Genomic DNA, 21,182 nt, shown 5'->3' with positions numbered 1-21,182 from the left:
CCCTTGACTTGGTGTTGTCAGCACCACGCTCAGCCGGTGAGCGAACCAGCCATCCATATATGGGATCCGAACCCGGGGCCTTGGTGTTATCAGCACCACACTCTCCCGAGTGAGCCACGGGCCGGCCCTATTTTATCCATTTTTAAATGTATAATCAGTAGCATTAATTACGTTCACATGTCATGCAGCCATCACTACTTCTGTTTCCAAAACTTGTTCACCATCCCAAACAGAAACTCTGTAGCCATTAAAAACTAACTCCCCCTTTTGCTCTCCCCACAGCTGTCTGTAACCTGCAATTTACTTTTTATCTTTATGAATTTGCTTATTATAGGTAATTCAGTCAAGTAGCATCCTACAGTATTTGACCTTTTGTGTCTGCTATCTTTCACTGATAATGTTTTTAAGGTTTATCTGTGTTATAACATGTATCAGAACTTGATTCCTTTATAATGCCGAATAATATTCCATTGTATAGATATACCACATTCTGTTTATCCATTCATCTGTTCATGGACACTTGGGTTGTTTCCACCATTTGGCTATTGTGAACAATGCTGCTATGAACATTGGCATACAAATATCTGTTCAAGTCCCTGCTTTCAGTTCCTTTTAGTGTGTACCTAGGAGTGGAATTGCTAGATCATATGGTAATTTAATTTTTAATCACTTCAATATTTAATCTCTTTGGAACCATTTTTTCCATATTATCCTGAACTTTAATTGGTTAATTTTTTCCCATTAGACACAGAAAGCATTAACTACAAGTATACTTCCTATTTTGTCTTTATTTAATTCATACAGACTATGTGTGTCAGATTAGCTATACAGTCTTTAGCTTTTGTATTCAGTGACTAATAATAGAGATGCTCTCCCCTGCAAAAGTAAAACGACCCTGATTTTTTCCTTTTATTTAGTTAACAAGTCCAGCAGTTGGACTGTTTCCTTCCTGACCTTAGAAACACAGGTCTCACTTGTCTGCAACATGATTGTTGAAAGTAGTTTTATAAAAATAGTGTGCCAAGAAGGAACACTGAAGTTTATTATTCTTCTGAGCCATCTCCATATAATTGGCACTCTTCAAGAGCCAAGAAAGAAGGTCAGGCGTAACTTTTGCCATCTCCTTGTTTCCATGTTAAAGGCATTCACAAGTTTAAACTCTCCATCTAAAGAGGAAAATGCCATTCATCACTACTGTCACTGCTCTGGCTATTACCCAGGTCATTCTTGCTTTTGATTGCTAATAGTTAGAAATTTTGTAAGGAAAATTCCATCCTTACTTTGAGGTTGTACATTAGAAAAATTGCAGTATTACTGCTGACAGGGCAAAGCTTTCTGGATTTCAGGTCCTTGACACAAGAAATCATTCAGATAGTTTTGAACAATGGGTGGGAATTTCAGACTCTGTTTTCATATAAGAACTTGACCTCTTTTTCCTTCTTCCCTCTTTCATCCATGGAAATACAGTATTTAGAACAGCACAAATTCAGTGCTGTGGTTGTTTTGTCAGCATTTCCATTTATAAATCCCTATTTTCAGGAGTCTGCAATATAGCTATAAAATTTCCTTTGCTCTAATTTAGACTCTGTAGTGGATTGAATTATGTCCCCCCACAAATTCACTGAAGTTTGAATTGTGTCCCCCAAGTTTTATGTATTAGAAACTTAGCCCCCACTGTGACTGTTAAGAGGGTGGGAAATCCCAGTACGGTAATTAGAAGATGGAGCATTGAAGAAGTGATTGGATTGCAGGACCAGCAGTAGTGAATGGCTTAATAATGGTGGTCAGGGTGTGGTTCTGAGGGCTTTAAAAGAAGAGTGAATGAGGAAGTTACTCTCTGCTCTCTTGACTCCATCATTTTCACAATGTCATACCTTGCTGTCACTGTTGCCACCACCAAGGCTTTCATCAAATGTGTTCCCTGGACTTTGAACTTCACACCCTCTGAAACTGTAAGCAAATAAATTTTGTTTTCTTTATGAAATACCTAGTTCCGTGTATTTTTTATAAGCAACAGAAATGGACTAATACTCCAGGATCTCTTCTGGAAGGAAATTAATTTTGCAAAACCAGAGATAATGCTTTTTGAGTCTGTTTTATAGTTGCCTAAATTAAAGCTCTAAAATACACAAGAAACTTGTTGTCCTCCATAGAATATTGGATCACATGCCAGGATTTCTGATTTCTGTTTCCAGATTATATTGTACACTCTGAACAGACGCTGTGTTCATCTCTAGGTATTATATGTGATACCTAGAATATGGATGGTAGGCAAAATATGTGAGTACCACTCTCATAATAGCCCTCAATTAGAAGGGGGACATTTTTTCTGGAGATGTATTTACTGACAAGTAAATTTGATGGTCCAAAACTGGCTTTTATAAAGCAAGAGAAGAGGTGAATTAAGGAGTCTTTATCCCATCTCAGACCTAATTACTAACCCTTTTCTCCTTGTCATACTCGAACTTTTCTTGTTCCCAGTCACAAGGAAATAGTAGGGACAGATAGCCTACTGTTATTCTTATGATAACACCATAAGCTAGGCCAAGTGCTGTTTCTAGTAAGTCAGAAATCTACACTTTTTTTCCCTTTTTTTATTGAGTGCTTGGAGATTCTAATCTTTAAGAGATTTCTGGTGACTAAATTAGCATCTTGTGGGCAGCTTCCAGTACCACTTGTCAGCTCTGGAGTTTTCCAGATCTCTAGAATTAAGAATGTACTCTTCTAAGGCTAATATGTCTTTTTGATTGATGCACTGTAAGCAAAGACATTTTGAGTTGCTTTTGCAGAACATACATTTTTGAGTCATTTGTCTTGGTCTATAATGCTAATGATTTATTGCAATATAAATATGTTTTCTTTGCATTCCACAAAATGTTGTTGACTATTTTACTTTACTTAATCCTCACAAAGATGTGAATTAGGCTATGTAGATGTTATTCTCCCCATTTTGCAGATGAAGAAATGGGCTCAGTTTCTGTGACTTGCCCAAAAATCATACTCAGTGAATTAATCACAGATCCAGATTTTCTTATTCCTAGTTTGCTGCATACTTGGTCATACCAAATTCCCTTTTTAAACTGTGACAAACATTTAAAACCAGATTTAGAAGCCACTTTTTTTCACTGAAGAACTTGAGAAGTTAACTGGATCACAAGGGAATCCAAACAAGGGCAGTGACCATGGCCTCATTAATCAGTCCTTCTCAGCATGATGAAGAAACCGGACTGCAAGAAGAACTCAAGGATGAAAAGAGAACTATGTGTTCACTGCACACCCGTGCTACTGAAAATATAGGAACCAATGCAATCCAGAAGAGAATAAGTGAAATAGAAAGAGGGAGAATCATTCAGATGAAGCCCCAAGGGGGACCATAGCCTAAAGGGCATTTGGTACAGAAGGTATCCCTAAAAATTAGCTGACGGACATTCAGATGTCACCACAAAAGGATGTTTTCTCCTGAACGAAGACCCATAATATAGATGAGAGTTACTAAGAGACTAAAATTAGAAGTAACAGTAAGATATGGGGAATTAGAATGAAGTAAGTAACCTCTAACTTGGCAACTGGAAGTCTCAGCTATTTGTGGGAAGTAGTCCTCTGTTAAACTTGGACACGTTGTCCACATTCCTTTAAATGTGCCCTGTTTCCTAAAGTATTGAATTTCTGTACTTTTTATTCAGCAAAAGCAGCTAAGGCTTTTGCTTAAACATTTCCTTTTTTTTTTTTTTTTTTTGCTATTTGGAATTGTTCCTTTAAATGCACTCATCCTCAAGGGTTACCTTTCATCAAAGGAAGCTGTGCATGAAAGCATTCATCACTCCCAGCTATTCCAGGGCTAACGTATTTTAAGTTATGGGTGATAACAGATATAAGCAGAACTTGAAAATGTAAATGTTTAGTCTTGTTCGGGCACTGCTAAATTTGTGTCCCAGCCTCGTCTTGTGATTTTAACTTCTGGCTTGTCTCCTAAAAACAATAAAAATGAGCTCTTTGGTTCACATTTTCAGTGGGTGTACTTTGCAGAAATCATAAATAAAAGTAACTTATGTGGAACAGAGCATTTTAACAAATAAGGTGAGAATTATTCCCTTTGCTCTTTACATTCTTTTGGTTCACAAACTTGGAAAGAAATCTGTGCTTTAAATAAAGCCTTTTTGTATTCAGTGATTCTGAATGGACTATGGAAGAATTAGTGTCAATACCAGTGATTCTCATTTGATGGGTGCCATCTGGCACTTGGCCAGGGTTGCCAGATCTGGAAGATACCTGGTGTGTTCAAGGATGCAGGGAAGCACAGTGCTTTACACATGCAGCCATCCGTAACTGTGAGATTCCTGTAGCCTCTGCTACTGTTTGGCACCATTGTGGGGAATGGGCTGCATTGTTCCTATTGCTGAGGCTTCTTAAAGCACCTCCTCTCCAGCTGGGGATGCCCTGTTTCCATAGCAGCAGCTCTCAGTGGTGCCAGAGTGGCCAGCAGTATCAAAAGAAGGGACTTTCCATAAATAGAGGCTACTTAACCCTAGGAGTCTACCTTCAGTGGGCATCATAAGATCCTCTGTTTAGGGTTTATCAGATGTGATAGCCCTCATTAATGTTTCTGCTTTCTTGCAGACTCCCTCACTTTGCAAATGATGCTGCCATTCTTTAGTCACACCTCTTTGTCTCATTCTTATCTTACAGTTATTTATATTTATTACATATATTCCTTACAAGCTCTTTAAACACATCTCTGTCTAGTGATCTTTTTCTCTCAGTCTCTAGCACAGTGTGTATAGTACGCACTCACCTTTTATTAAAGGAATAAACAAAAGACTTAAACTTTTTCCAGAGAATGTCTCATTTTCAACATTGTTCAAAGATATCCCCCTGGTCCATGACCCAATCTTCTGAGTATGCCTGCAGACACTGAACTTAACCAGCTTATTTACAAAGCTCTAAAAGATGAGTCAAGAACCCTTGACTCTTAGAGGTGTAGTCTCATCTGAAATATTGTACTCCATCTGGGAGATCTGGGAATATTATAGTTGCCAGTTAGTGAGCACCCCCCCACACACTTTTTTTTTTCTTTTTTTCTCTTTATTTTGTGAGCCCCTTCTATGAGCTGGGTGCTTTATGTACTCAGTCAGGATTCTCTTGACTGCAAAAGACAGAAATTCCAATTCAAGCTGGCTTAGGCAAAAAGGGGGATTATTTGGGAGGATCGTGTCGTGTCTTGTTTTGAAGGAGAAGTTGAACAGTCTGACCATCAGAAGAATAGTGTCTCAGCTGGGCTTATTAAACAACTGAAGTAAAGGACTGGAATAATGCTCAGTATCTTTCTGTTCTCTGTCTGTGTGTTAGCTTCATCACATCTACCTAGAGACCAGCCTCCTCCCCTTACTGGGGAACCTAGCTGCTATCTAACTCAGTCTCACATCTTGGGTCTTCTACCACCAGAGAGAGATGAACTCTCTTTCCCAATTCTAGTTCTGGAAAAATCACAGAAAAAACTCCAATTGGCTCAGCTTGGGCTTGATCTGCCCCTTGGACAGCAGACTCTGTAAGAACATGGAGGAAGGAAGATTAGCAGGAGGAGGGAAGAGTAGTGGGTAAACAATTCCAAAGATGTTCACTACTAAACATTGTATTTCTTCCTAACAGAAACTCTTTGAGGTAAGTGATAGTATTTCCATTCTAGAAATTATGAAACTGCCTCCTAGAGGTTATATGGCTTGACAGAGCTGACACAGTAAGTGGCAAGGTCAAGGTTCGAATCTCAGTCTGCTGGTTCAAAAGTCCTTGCTTTGAACTAATACAATGTGTTGCTTTTCCACACAATAGAAAAGAAAAGGGAACCTGTAGATAGATATAAAGTTGGAAAACAGAAATGGTAGGATAATAGTGGAAAAATCTAATTTCTTCCCAATAACCTTGAATATTAGTATCTTCTTTTTTCAAAGAACAGTTTAAAGCCATACCAGTTCTTCTGAAAATGAACCTTTTCTCCTTCCTGTAGTGGCAACCTGGGGTCTCAGTTTAAAAATTTCTAAAAGGCTGCCTGTGGACTCACAGGATAAAGCAACATAATTCACTGATAGAGCAAACTGCAAAATTAGATGCATCTGAGAGCCAGAGGGGATGTTTATTTCTTCAGGCATTTCCATTGGATCAAAGCACCTCTATCTACACAGGTAGCAAACAACAGTTCTGCCAAAAAAAAGAAAAAGAATAAAAGGGAAAGAAGAAAGCAGTAGAGTCTGTGCCAGGTTCCATAATGCTTATCTTCTATGCACATGACAGTGTGGCTTTGGAAGCCTGTTCAGAATCTACTCCAGGAGGCAAGGAAAATTAAGAGTTAAAGTTATAATTAATGAAGCACAGAAATACACAGATATTGTGATTGGTTATGTTGAGTCTCCTAGGCTAGCTCAGTGGGTTGCTTTTCATCTCCTGATTACAGAATTGGAGTTACTAAAGAGGGCCATTATAGTAACTGCTTCTTAATAACACCCTCAAATGCAGGCCGTAGGCATGCTCCAGTGCTCAGTTCAGAAACTCCAGTTAGAATAGATTGAGAGCAGACATTTTGGAGGGTGATTAGTTCTGTTTTTAATCCAAATACAGATTAGAATGGAAAAGTAGCCACATTTTATTTTAAAGAGTTTCTAGGGACAGTGCCAGAATCTTTCTTTCAGAACATTTTCTGATTAACCAGGTAGTAAAAGTATTTTAACACTTTTTAAAAAGTAAAATCTTGACTTTTTAAAGGTCTTATCATTCTTCCAACTACAAAATGCTCTTCTTTCTGCGTAATTGATTACCAGAGGTTAGATATCAAATATTAGGCGGTATGTTGAGAATGGACTTGCTTGATAAAGTTAATACTTCAGAGGAAACTTTTTGACTCTGGAAAATGAATTATATTAAATTTCCCCAACTTTAGTACATTATTATAACAAGCAAAAGTATTCCAGCCGGAAAAAAAGTCTGGCAGACAGTTTATCTTTCTCGAAGACCAAAACGTAAGATTGTGTAAGTCTTACTTGTTTGCTGGAAGAAAAACGTGGTGCCTTTACAAGAGACAGTTCTGGTAGGATGCCAGATTAAGAATAAATGGGAAATAGGGACAGGAATCCTTTCTCTGAGAAGGGATCAAACAAACTTCTTCAGGCTTTAGATCTAAGTACAGAACTTGGCCTTTTTTGCTTTTTTTTAGCTAATGTCATAGTTTTCGGGGGTTGGCTAGAAGATCGTGGTTATAATCCCATCAGCATGTCACCATAACATGACATGACCTGCAATAACACAGTATCCTGTGCAAGCGGTGCCCAAGAAAGTCAGTCCTTTCTAGTGGTCAGTTGCCTGCAGAGGCTACTGTAGTACTTTTTTACACCATGACCCAACATTTTTTAGAAGGCTCTAGTGGGTTTAGAATATACTGACCTCTTACAGCATCTTGGGCATTAGACTCCATGTTAGCCAAATAGATAATAGTTATAGAATGCGTGGTGTGTGATTTTGAACCACTGCTTATAATTGGGCCTGAAGTTAGGGGAAACGGTGGGTGTCTGCATACCTCACTTAGAGCAGTAGTGTCAGCACTGCCACTCTTATGTGTGCCCCCTGATGTTTTTTTTTTTTTTTTTTTTTTTTTTTTTTTTTTTGTCTTTTGTCTTTTTCCGTGTCCGGCAACGGATCGCACCCCTCAGTGTTGCCCCCGTACCGGACCGGGGACCGGCAACGGGATTGCACCCCTCGGTGTTGCTCCCGCGCCTCGCTCAGCCAGCGAGCGGGAACCGGTCTGTATGTGGGAGCCGAACCCTCGGGCGAGAGCGCCGCCGCACTTCCCAAGCGGCGCACTATCCAGTGCGCCACCCGGCCGGCCCCCCCCCCCCCCCGATGTTTTTTTTTTTTTTTGTCTTTTGTCTTTTTCCGTGTCCGGCAACGGATCGCACCCCTCAGTGTTGCCCCCGTACCGGACCGGGGACCGGCAACGGGATTGCACCCCTCGGTGTTGCTCCCGCGCCTCGCTCAGCCAGCGAGCGGGAACCGGTCTGTATGTGGGAGCCGAACCCTCGGGCGAGAGCGCCGCCGCACTTCCCAAGCGGCGCACTATCCAGTGCGCCACCCGGCCGGCCCCCCCCCCCCCCCCCCCGATGTTTTTAATCGTTGGCAAATGTTTGTAGAGTTCCTGCTGTGCTCAAGTTTTGGTTAGATGATAAAGGTAAGATGACCGTATAATTTATCACCAGAGTCACTTTTGAGAGTGAAAGGGAGCTATTAATAATTATACTGAGACAGTAGTCATAAACTGGGCCTGTCCCAGGTAAACCAAAATGGATGATTGCGTTAACAATAGGAGATATAAGAATGCCATTCCCATCCTTGGTGCACACACTAGAGGATACTATTAACCCTGTTAAAGATCTAATACTTATACACTAAACAATTCAAAAACATTATTTTAAAACGTCCTCCTCTTCTGTAATTATCCTGTTACCACCCCAAATCAATTTTTCCTGTTCTACTGAATCATTCCCACAACATACATGCACAAACATTTTTCATCTTTAAAAATTCCTCCCTTCCCCCTATCTATAGCCCCATTTTTGTCTTATAGCAAAAACTTCTTGAAAAAACAGTCTATACCGGGTTTGCATACTTTTTCTATTAAGGGCCAGATTATAAATATTTTAGCCTTTACAGACCATATGGTCTCTGTTGCAACTATTCATCTCTGCCACTGTATAGCAAGAGTCACCACAGATAATTCCCAAATGGATAGGTTTGGCTGTCTTCCAAAAAACATTATTTACAAAAAGAGGTGGCAGACCAGATTAGGCCCTCGGGCCATCATTTTCTGTCCCCTGCTATGTCACTGTGTCCACTTCATCATGTCATCACTGTCTACTCCATTCCCTTGACTTCACTGAAACTGCTCTTGTCAAGGTCATCAACGATGTCCCCGTTGTCAAAGTCAGTGGCAATTCTCTGTCTTAATCATAAATGAATTTTCAACAACATAAGACATAATCGCTCTTCCTCCTTCAAACACTTTTGTTTGGCTTCTGTGACACCATAGTCCCTGGTTTTCTCTCATGTCACTGGTGGTTTTTCTCCTGCATCTTTGTCCCTTCCTTCTTCTATACTTCTGAACATTGGAGTGCCCCAGGGCTGAGACCTCAGCCATCTCCTCTTCTCTGTTCTTTCTATGAGGTGTCGTCTTCGTCTTACAGACTTAAATATCATCTCTAAAGTGATGACTTCTAAATTTAAATATCTAGCTCTCACGTCTCTTCCAAGCTCCAGACTCATATGTCCAACTTGATATCTTCACTTGATATCAAACAGGCTATGCACCCTTATTACATTGAAATTAAACTCTCTATTTCCAGCCCTATCCCTACCACCAGCATCACACATAACCTGCCTGTCAAACCTGTCCTGTCTTCCCTAGCTCGTGGAACCATTCACTAGTTTTTCAAACCAAAACCTAGTAGTAATCCTTGATTCTTCCCTTTCCCTCACTACTCACAGGCAGTCCATCAGTGAGTCATATGGGTTATACCTTCACATAAATCTCAAATTGCTCCATTGCTTCCCATCACATAGCAGCCAGGGAGATCATTTATACATGTAAACCATATGCCAGTCCCTTGTGTAAACCCTCAGTGACCCCTCATTGTGCTTAGAACAGAATCTGTATGCTTTCTATCAGGCCTTTGAGGCCCTCCATGCTCCTGCTTCTGCCTCCTCTCCAAATTATTTCCTAACACTTACCACTCTGATACTGCACTACATCCATTGTTTTTCTTTTTGGTCCTCTGATTTCTTTTTTTTTTTTTTCCTTTTTGTCTTTTTTCGTGACTGGCAACGGATCGTAACCCTCAGTGTCGCACCCGTACCGGACCGGGACCGGCAACGGGATCGCAACCCTCGGTGTTACTCCCGCACCTCGCTCAGCCAGTGAGCAGCCGGTCTGTATGTGGGATCCGAACCCTCGGCGGGAGCGCTGCCGCGCTTCCCAAGCGGCGCACTGTAGCAGTGCGCCACCGGGCCGGCCCACTGTACTGGGGTCTTTGCATTGCTGTTCTATTTCGAATTCTCTTATTCCAAATCTATAAATCCTGAGTCTTCCTAGTCCTGCAGGTCCCAGTTTTTGTTTTTGTTTTTTAATTGAATCATAATTGATTATACATATTTTGGGGGTTCAACATTAACATATGTTGATCAAATCAATATTATTAGCATATATATTATTACAAGTCATACTTATTTTTTATGCCCCTTACCCAATCTCTCCCCATCCACATCTCCCTCCCCCTTTCCACCTCTGATAACCCTAGGTTTCTTCTCTCCTTCTGAAAGAGGAAGGGGCCCAGTGGCAGCAGTGGTGTGCCTGGTTGTGGGAGGAGGGGTCTGTCCTAGGCTCCATGCCTCAGGACCCCAGGTGGGCCCTGTGGCAGTGGCAGTGTGCCTGGTTGTGGGAGGAGGGGTCGGTCTCTGGCTCTGTCTGTTATTATTTTCCAAGTTGTTGTTGTGGAGCAGTTGGGTGGGAGGGGGAGAAGGGAAAGGGGAAGCAAATAGGGTGGGAGAAGGAGGAAGGAGGAGGGGCATGGTTGAGGCCCATGGCAGAGACCAGGGGGAGATGAGGGGGGCTTCCAGCAGTGGTTCAGTGGTAGTCACTGGGCTGGGGGGCATGGCTGAGACCCCCAGCCTTCCCCCCTCCCTGACTTGGGGGCCCAGAGGGCTTCTGGTCCTTCTAGATTTTATAGGTATTCTTTGGTGAAATGAGACCTTTTCTAGTTAATGTCAAACTTTGTTTCTGGTCTGTGGGTATTTTGTTTTTTCTTTCAGTTCTGTGTTGGATTATTCACTGTTCCCACTACTTAAACTCTGCACTGGAACTAATTTGTTGTCCTTTGATTACTCGCAAAATGGGGGAACTTCCTGTGGGGACCAGCATATAAGCCCTGTAGTTGAGCTAAATTGCTGCTTTGCTGCTGATTCCCTGGGGAAGGCTTTTTGTGTAGCTCAGATTTTAATGGTTGAGTTTGTAGGTACTGATGGGTGTCATGAGATCTAGTACACCTGGGTTGTGTAGAAACTGCTCCCCCTGTAGTTCTATATTCCCAGCTTGTCTCCACTGAGTGGTCCTGCACTGATTGGGGGGCAGATCAGCTGTCAATGCTGTGCCCCAATGTTCCCCAGGTGGGCCCGTCTCCCCCACCGCCTGCACTCCAAACACTTCCCATGGGACGGTCTGTGCGCTGGTGCCTTGTGATGACTCACCGGGCTCTGTTGGGTCCACGGGAACCCTGTTAGTGGTCCTGCTGGCCTGAGGGCCACCAAGGCCCTCCTCTCCCCTGCTGCCTCCAAGCAACTTCATAGGAAGGGCAAAGCTGTGGCTTTTGCCAGTTCTTGCTCCTAGCATTCACCAGTCCCAGGCTTGAAGTGGCTGGGATTTGAAATGGTGGAAGTGATCCTTTCTTTCTCTCATTGTAGCTTCTCTTGCCTTCATGAACCCTGTAGGTCTCTCCTCCTCTTCCCCTGATCTCTAGTGGCCCCAGCTTGGCTGTCATTGCTTTTCAATAGTTGTTTTAGGGAAAATATAGGAAAATGGTCTGGGCCCCTCAGATGTTCAGAATCTTACCGAGCATTTGTTGTAAATATGCATATGTGCCCAGGCGTTCCTTGGCTGTTGTCTAATGTAATTGTATATGTGCTCCCAGGTGTCCTGGGTTATGGACTTAAGTATAAAGGACAAGTGGCTCTGATCCATGGTGCCCCCCACCCCCGGGATGCCCCCGAGTGGGGCCATTGGGAAGCCGCTACTGCTGCTGGAGGCTGTTGCTGCAAGCTGTTGCTGCTAGTGCCCCCATGATGCCCTAAGAGGCCACCACCACTACTTGCTACTGCTGCTGTAAGCTGCTGCTGCTACTGCTGAGGACTAAGCTCATGTTGTCTGCCGACGGCTCCTGGGATTTTTCCAAATTGCCTAGCGTGGACCTGCGTGTGAGGGGTCTGGTGACCCAGCCTGACATGTGAGGGGTCTGGTGACCCAGTCTGTACAACGGGTTTGAAGGGTCTCTGAGCTCTAGTCGTGTAGCTTTACAATTGGCTACGTCGGCAGGAGTCCAACAATAGCCCCAACCAGCAATTGGTGTGGTGTAGCTATGGCCTTAACCCTGCAGTTGTAAATTGGTTGATTTGTGGGAGAGAGTGACACTGGGGACCATCTATTCCGCCCTCTTGACCGTAAGCCCAGGTCCCAGTTTTTATGCACTTTCATAGACACCTTCCATGACCACTGTCTCCCTTATTCTCATCACTCTGCTTGATTCCTTCACAACACCTGTCACACTCAGGAATTTTGTTTCTTTATTTAGTGCTTTTCCAGTATCTCCTCCCCCCACTTCTCAAAGTAAGTTCCTAAGGATAGGGAGAGAGCCCATACCTGTCTTGTCTACCATTGGGTTCCTAGTACTTAGAATAATGCCTGGAATGTGGAAGGCATTCAGTAAATACTGATTGAATGATTGAAAGAATGAATTAATGAAATGCTGACTATTGTGGCTGGTACTGTAACTGCCACAGGAATTCAGAGTAGCAGTTCAGCCATAGGTAGTCTTTGGCCACTGGACAGTGAAGTACATATGTTCTATACACGTGTGGCTCAGGAATCCTCACAACTCCCGTTCTTGCAGAAGATACTGTGGCTTGTAATATTTTTAATGTGTATCATCCATCTTTGTAGGTTTTTATTTCACTAGAAGCATTTGGCTTGCTGTCAGAAAGTATTCCTTTCTAACTCCATTTCATTGGTTTCCAAATAGGCTATTACAAATGTCTTTAAGATTTGCCACAATTCTGGAGTCTCCATGCGGTCCTGATTTTTTTGAAGGCACAATCTTATGGACCTTCCAAATTCACAGCTTCCCTACCCCCAAGTTAGAGCCACCTCTGTCTCCCTACAGGCTTTGAAGTTTACAGATGTGCATGTCCTGTTTATTTGTTGTCCTCAATTACATGTGTAGTAATCACTGAGATAAAGGGAAATCTGATGCAGATTGGTAAGAGTTCTGAATATTTACCTGTATCCAAATACTGGACTCTATATGTCTGTTACTTTGGTACAGTTAGATTGTTGGCATAAGTGCAATGAACCAAAAGAGCTTTATGGTAATTTTTCTTTTGAGGCTGGAATTGATTACAGTGTAGTAACTGGTGCTGTCTTGCACTGCTTTTTGTTTTTCATTTGTTTCTCTTATTCTAGGCACTTGAAGAGGCTCAGAAAGCTATTCAGCAACTCTTTGGCAAAATCAAAGATATCAAAGACAAAGCAGAAAAATCGGAGCAAATGGTGAGTTTAGGTTTCTTCCAACTTTTTTGCACCAAAAAAGGACATTAGCTTCTCATCCAGTCATACTAACTACTGGGCTTTTTCCTCCCATTTCCTGCCAACCACAGTCATCCACATCTCTAAAGCAAGCAAGCCCCTGTGAGTACATTCCAGATTGATTCAGGGGAGCTCTTTGACATCAGTGACTCACCCTCCCTGCTACCCAACATTTGCAGCCCTGTTTTTAAATAGGAAAAGTTTTCTCTGTCTCCTTTCCCCAAAATAGTTTCCTAGTTATTTTGGATTCCTTTCTCTAGCATTTGTTTATATCATGCATTTCTCAATTGGTAGCATACTAAAACTGGTGTTGGATCTGGGAGGTGGGATATGGCTTGCCCATGATCCATACATATGGTTTTGATTAAGTTCTCTCTCTACACATTTGCATCCCCAAGTGATGTACTCAGGAGGCCTCTCTGCTGACCAGGAATCCAGCATATTCACCCACTCTATTCCATGGGAAGCATTGGGAAGTTCTGGCTCCGGGGTTCAGATTCTAACTAATAAAATGTCTCTGAATTATCTCTGAATTCCAGTTTCTTCAACTATAAAATAAGAATAATAGCCTCTACCTTACATGGTTGTTGTGAGAATTAAATGTGTAAAGAGCACTGAGCACAGTACTATGGATTTAGATTTGTGGTCCTTCCCCAAGGATGCACTACACTCAGCACCATTCAGGGGCTGTTGAAGCATGATTATGTGGTGACACTATCAGATGTGACTTTTGCTACAGTTTATTATACTCAGATTTCTTATTCATTGATATCCTTATGATTCCAGTCTGCTGTTCTGAACTAAGCTCCCTCTTCCAGGTGAGGGAGGAAGAAATGACAGTTTGAGTAAACTGCTTCTAAGGTTATTAGATATCTTTTTTTTTTTTGGTGGCTGGCCAGTACAGAGATCTAAACCCTTGATCTTGGTGTTACAATACCACACTCTAACAAACTGAGCTAACCAGCCAGCCCTAGATGTCTTATTTTAAACCAGTTTGCTTTCCTGGACAGTGCTTTGGTAAAGGGAAGAAGAGGTAGGAGTGAGAGGAGAACTGATATTTTTTGAGCTCTTCCAGTGTACAAGTACTATGCCAGTTTCTTTGTATAAGTGATCTAATTTAGTCCTCACGAAAACCTTATGAACTAGGCTTTATTATCATTATTTTTATGATTATCCGTTTTATAGATGAGGAAACTGAGATTCAGTGAGGCTTAGAAACTTGACCTAGAACACAGAGTTGGTAAGTGGTGGAGCTGGGATAGAGCCCTAGATCTGCTTGACTCTATAAACCTGCTCTAAAAAATCTTCCGTCCTTTTTTTGACTGCCCATGTGTAACATTTGAGGTAAATTAACTATAGGTATTCTGTTTTGCAGAATGGTCTTGTGTAAGTTTGACCGGAGCACCTGTTGCCCTACTATTCTAGGTTTTGTTTAGGGAATAACAAGAGTTCAGCAGTTTGTCTAGAGAAGCACAGGGGTGTGGGGCGGGGAGTGATGGGAGACATGGGGAACAAAGAGACAGCTCCACAGAACAGTGAAGGCCTGATGAGGAGTAAAAAGGAAGGGGTAAATTCTTGAGATGAGGCAGAGGAAGAATATTCAGGATTTAATGACTGATTCATGGTGTAGGGAATGAGAAGAGTCATAGATGACTGTGACTTTGAACACAGTGGTTAAAGACCTCTGATATTAGGACTGAAGCTAAGGAACCCAGCAAGAGGCTCAGGAATTATTTTGTAGGAAATAGGATGTTTTCAGTGTTGGAAGTGGTTGATCAGATTATAGGGCCGAACTCCTATATCTTATTTATTATACCACTTCTAATCTTTTTTTTTGCCCCAAACTCAATTATTCAGTAAAGTGGCGGTAGGATATTATTTCCTTTTTTTGTGTGTGCAATGGAAATATAGGTAATTTGAAGGCCTGAGGGTGACAGAGATAAGGCAGGCTTGATGCAGAAGTCACCGTGAAAGAAGCTTTTTACTACTAAGATCCAGGCTAACCTTGTAGGCTATGGGTGGGAATTGACCTGTGCAGGTCATAATCTTTATGAATACATCCAGGTGATCAAACTCTGAAAAATCAGGTCACACAAACTTAACCCATGACTGAGTTTTTCTTTTTTCTTTTTTTTCTTTTTTACTGACCGGTAACGGGATCGCAACCTTCGGTGTCGCGCCCGTACCAGGGACGGCAACGGGATCGCAACCCTCGGTGTTGCACCCACACCGCGCTCAGCCAGTGAGTGGGAACCGGTCAGCACATGGGATCCAAACCCTCGGCGGGAGCGGCGCACTCTCCAGTGCGCCACCGGGCCGGCCCGATGACTGAGTTTTTTTTTTTCCTTTTTGTCTTTTTTTCGTGACCAGCAACGGATCGCAACCCTCAGTGTCGCGCCCGTACCGGACCGGGACCGGCAACAGGATCGCAACCCTCGGTGTTGCGCCCGCACCTCGCTCAGCCAGTGAGCGGGAACCGGTCTGTATGTGGGATCCGAACCCTCAGCGGGAGCGCCGCCGCACTCCCAAGCAGCGCACTGTAGCAGTGCGCCACCAGGCTGGCCCCGGATGACTGAGTTTTTCATTTTAATGAGAGATATATCTATCCAGCGACTAGAATGTTTGTGCCTGGTATGCAGGGCACTCCCTTCCTTCCAAGTATCACAGAACCTGGGAAACCAAATTGCTCTTAAGAAGTTTCTTAGTCAACATGGACCTGGTTTAGTGGAAGATTTCACCTAGGTATTAGTGAAGTTGGAGAATTTTTCCAATTTCTCCGTTGATTATACTCTTCTAGTGACTGAAATATGCTTGCATTCCCAGATACAGATTTTCTTTCTCTTGGATCTGCTGGATCAACACTAAGAATTTTACTCCCCAGATTGCCTTGTCATTACCTGAAGACTGCTCCTGTCCTCTTTGTTTTATTTTATTTTTTTGGTGGCTGGCTGGTACAGGGATCCAAACCCTTGACCTTGGTTCCTCTCCTCTTATGTTACATGTTAAGCTTATGTTACATGGGTTACATTTTAGTCTTGAGATCTGAGAGACAGTCTTCTCTTTGCTGGAGACACAGGCAACAAACTCTAGTTCCATTAAGAAAGACCATCTCAATACAATTAGCTGATTAATGTTATCCATTTTGTACTGAACCCAGTAGCTCCAGTGTCAGAGGCATACTTTTCTGACCTTATTCAAGAAGAGATGTGTTATACTTGGCTCCTATACCCTGTATACTCAATACTAAATTGCTATTTGGATCATCCCATTTAGGGTGCAAAATGCAGTTCATTTGATTCTTTCAACTGAGGGTTTTGTAATACTTGGAAAAGTCTAAAGAAATGCCAAAGTAAATTTAAGTGGGCTGATTGGAAATTATTTCATTGTTGTATTTTGAGAATGTTTGTGTTCCAAGGGCTAACCTGAGGTTTTTCCCTTGCTTCATTTGCCTTATTTTCTTGAGGAACTACTTGCAGAAGCATTTACATCTTTCTTAACCTTCCTCATTTCTCCCCTGTGGTTTTCCAATGTTTAGGTTAAAGAAATCACCCGTGATATTAAGCAGTTAGATCACGCCAAGCGCCACCTGACCACCTCCATCACAACACTGAATCACCTGCACATGTTGGCAGGCGGCGTCGATTCCCTCGAGTAAGTGATGTGAACTTTCTCTTTTGGGTCCACAGGAAATGTATCACATAAAGAAAATGGCATCATAGGTTGATTTGCTTCTCAGCCAGGAAAGTCTCACCATCCTGCCCTACTTTCTGCAAATTGTCCTCAAGTGTTCAGTCCCCATTTTTGCTCTGTGCCCTCTGGTGTTCAAAACTTAACAAACACCTGAAGCTTTGAAGAGAGGTACAAGTGCGTTGGAAGGGGACCCAGAAAGCATATGAGAATGACTCCAAGGATATGGATCATTTACATGTGGTGAATTTATACCATTGAGACAGGCAAGGTGATTCAGGCCCATCATCGCTCCCCACAGCCTCTGCCATGGCAAGTTTTCCTGCTTGTATTGAACTAAGTTACACTGTCACTGAAACAGGTCTTTGATTTATCATTCAACCTACTTTTTCAAAGATAGTAGCCTCTTGTTTGGTGTATAGAGGGAATGATACATAAGAACATTAGAAATATTATTAAAAAGAAGAGCTAGTTATTTACCACAAAGAAGCAATCTAAAACCTCTTTTACTAGCAAGATTCTGGCATTTCAGTTCACCTCTGCTGTTTGTCTCAGGTTAAGAATTCCACCTGCCCCAGCCTCAGTCTAATTGCAGGTGTGGACAGAGAAAGAGCATCTTCACAGAAACTTAGATACGGTATCCAAAGACTTGGGGTGAGGGAGTGGGAGAATGCACTAAAGGAAAGAGAAGGAAGGGCAAACTCCCTCCTGGTCTCTCCTAGGCATTGCATGAGCTTCAGGGAATCCCTGGTCCCTTCTCCTGTGAACAGTGAGCAATGAGCGCAGCAGTCTATGGGAGAATGGAAGAGCAGTCTTCTTTGTTCCTTCCCCCAGGTAGTCAATGTTTCCCACCAAACTGTCAGACCAGGCAGTAGTAGCAACGTAACACTTTGGCTTTAACTTGATCCTATCTTTTTAAATGCTTCCTGAGGGAAGTCATAAATTATAAATTTAATTTAAAAGCCCAACCCTAATGAAAAATTTAGGTCTAATAGTTTGTACTTCCTTGCTGTGTGTAACTATTGATTTTATCATCCTCCTTTTATTTACACTTCATTAGCCTTAGCAGTAGGGGACGTAGACATCTCTGACACAGAGTTGCTTGAAACCTACCAATCTGAGTTAACATGTAAATGCATATAAATGCCCTTTGTTATATCCTAGGAAGATGTGTTTGGTTTGCCCATATGCTATAAACCTCAGATAGTAACATCTCTATCCCTGTCAAAAACTTCCTTTTTTTTTTTTTTTTGTCCTTTTTGTGACCGGCCATACTGCGCTCAGCCAGTGAGCGCGTCGCACTGGCCATCCCTATATAGGATCTGAACCCGCGGCAGGAGCGCTGCTGCGCTCCCAGAGCTGCACTCTCCCAAGTGCGCCACAGGCTTGGCCCTCCCTGTCAAAAACTTCCTAATCCCATAATACCCAACCCAAATCCCAAATCCATAAAGTCTTCCCAGATTCCCTTCCTCCCACCCAGTGAGATTCTATCACTCATTCATTCTTTTGTACCCCTCCATAGCACATGACTTGTAGTTCTATTTAGAACATAGTTCATCCTACTTGGTATTTGTTAAATGTGCACTTGACTCTCTCCCTTATTAAATGATATCACCTTGAGGATTTGGACCAGGTATTATTATTATTTTTTTCTTCCTCAGTGCACAGCACCATATATGGTCAGTGCTCAGTAAGTGTTTATTAAATCGAGTTGATGTCTATGTTAGAGCTGGAGTAGGTTATTCACATCTGTATCTTGTATCCTTAGTGTTTTTCTAGAGTTTTCAACTTCTTTTTTTGCAGAGCCATGACCAGGCGAAGACAGTACGGAGAAGTTGCTAATCTTCTTCAGGGTGTAATGAATGTTCTGGAACACTTCCACAAGTATATGGGCATTCCACAGATCCGGCAGCTTTCTGAAAGGTAAAATATCATTGGAGAAAATTATCTTCTCTTAAGAAAAGATGGTGCTTGGAAGTGCTTAATCACTGGGCTCAGCATGTTCATTGTAGAGTCTTATTGTAGGAAGGAACCTCAGATGCTGTCTGTTCTAATTCTGTCTGATGCAGGCATCCCCCCCTACCATGTCTTCTAAAGTTAACTACATTAGAAAGTTGCAGTTGCATAGATGGATATTCTCAGTTGTTCACATTTGTGAGGGAGACTGTCCTATTACCTGTTTCCTTGTCACAAACCACCACAAAAGTTAGTAGCTTAGAACAACAGTTATTTTGCTCATGTAAGTTATCCTCACTCAGTGGGAACAGCTCATTTCTGCTCCATGCAGCATCAGCTGAGGCAGCTCAAGAGGGGACTAGCAGACCCACTGGCTCACTCTTGTGGCTGACAAGGTGGTTCTTGCTGTCCACTGGGACCTCAGCTGGGCTTCTTGGTTTTCCACCATAAGCTGCTTGAGCTTGCTCATGGTCAGGTAGCTGGTTTCTAAGAATGAGCATCCCCAAAGAACCAGGCCTTGGAAGTCACAAGGTACCACTTCTGCTATAGTCGCAAGGCTGCTAAGATTCATGAGGAAGGAACACAGTCTTCCCCCAGCCCTCTAACGGGAGGAATGTCCAAGTCACGTTGGTAAAAAGAGCATGTGGGGTGGGATATATTGCTCTGTGTATATATATTTATATATATGGAAATGCTAGAACTTCAGATATGACAAAATGGTGACATTCTTTCTGACCTCATTCTTTCCTTTCTATTACTTTTGAATTTTAATCACAGATTCAGGTCCAACAGAAAGAAAGGCAAATGCATAGAGAGAAGGAAGATGAGGATTGTAAAGGGGGTGAGAGGTGGTAATTTGAAAGCCTTTTCTATTAGAAATAGCAGGGAGAATACTGAGAAGGCAGAGACAGTCATGACGGGCAAATCCTCACCTTCCTGGCAGCAAAGAAGAGATGAAGGGGCTGGTACTGAGCCATAGCTCTCGTTTTTGACTCTGCCTTCTTAAAAAAGCCCGGTTGTTACGTGATCCTTTTTTTCTAAATTTCTTTATTTTTAATTATACAAATAATACATATAATTTTTTTTTATTTAAAGAAGTCAAATATACAGATGAAACTTAAATCTCCTTTATCTACACCTCAAATCCTATTGCTCTCCCCAGAGATAGTAACTGTTAACAATTTAATTGATATCCCTCCAGATTTTCATCTGTGCACTTACAAAATCTATAGTTTCAGTTTATGATTTTGTTTTACTTTGTTTTGTTTTAAATAAATGATTTCATACTACATGTTTCGCTCTGAAACTCCTTTTGTTTTCACGGTAGCAATGTACCTTAGAGGTTTTATTCCACATCAAGATTCATACATAGGCCTACCTCATTCTTTTTAATTGATACATAGAATTCCATAGTATAACATACCACAGATTATTTAACCATTTTCATATCACTAGACTGTTTCTAATTCTTAAAATATACTCCCCTTTGCATATATGCAAGTATTTCTTTAGGGTAGATTCTGGTTTATAAGATTATATACATTTAAAATTTTAATAAGTACTGTCCATCTGTCCTCCAAAGAACCTTTATTTATTTATAGTGCCATCTGTATAATATGTGTGTGCCCATTTTCCTATACCCTTTCTCTACAACACTTGATATTGTTATTTTTCATTTTTATCAATCTGATGGATAAAAATGATACCTAGTCCCTTTAATTTTCATTTCCCTGGTAACTAGTGATTAGTATTCTTTTCATTTGATGATTGGCCATTTCCTCTGTGAAATACTGTTTATATTCTTTGTCTATTTGTGTATTGATTTATTTATTACTTTCTTTCTTTTTTTTTTTTTTTTTCCCTTTTTGTCTTTTTTCGTGTCCGGCAACGGATCGCAACCCTCAGTGTCGCGCCCGTACCGGGCCGGGACCAGCAACGGGATCGCAACCCTCAGTGTCGCACCCGCACCTCGCTCAGCCAGTGAGCGGGAACCGGTCTGTATGTGGGATCCGAACCCCCGGGCAGGAGCGCCGCTGCGCTTCCCAAGCGGCACACTTATCCAGTGCGCCACCGGGCTGGCCCAAGAACATGCATTCCTGATGACTTCATAAAGCAGTCTCCTTCATATTTCTCCTACCCTGGACTATGAAGTGAG

The 21,182-nt window shown here is 42.1% G+C and overlaps 1 protein-coding gene across 1 annotated transcript in view; it reads left to right on the top strand.

Annotated features, from left to right (window-relative positions):
• The window catches only part of VPS53 (vacuolar protein sorting 53 homolog (S. cerevisiae)), a 152,614-nt gene that overhangs the window by 27,427 nt on the left and 104,005 nt on the right, over nt 1-21,182 (top strand). The window contains exons 5-7 of the mRNA XM_008592999.1: nt 13,262-13,348; nt 16,920-17,035; nt 18,875-18,994. Coding sequence (XP_008591221.1) covers nt 13,262-13,348; nt 16,920-17,035; nt 18,875-18,994 — 323 coding nt within the window. The remainder of the gene's footprint in view (nt 1-13,261; nt 13,349-16,919; nt 17,036-18,874; nt 18,995-21,182) is intronic.

Source organism: Galeopterus variegatus, unplaced genomic scaffold (assembly GCF_000696425.1).
Source record: "Galeopterus variegatus unplaced genomic scaffold, G_variegatus-3.0.2 Scaffold155, whole genome shotgun sequence".
In the NCBI taxonomy this organism is placed as follows: Eukaryota; Metazoa; Chordata; class Mammalia; order Dermoptera; family Cynocephalidae; genus Galeopterus; species Galeopterus variegatus.
Note: the sequence above shows the minus strand (reverse complement) of the source record. Positions and strands in the feature narration are given on the sequence as shown.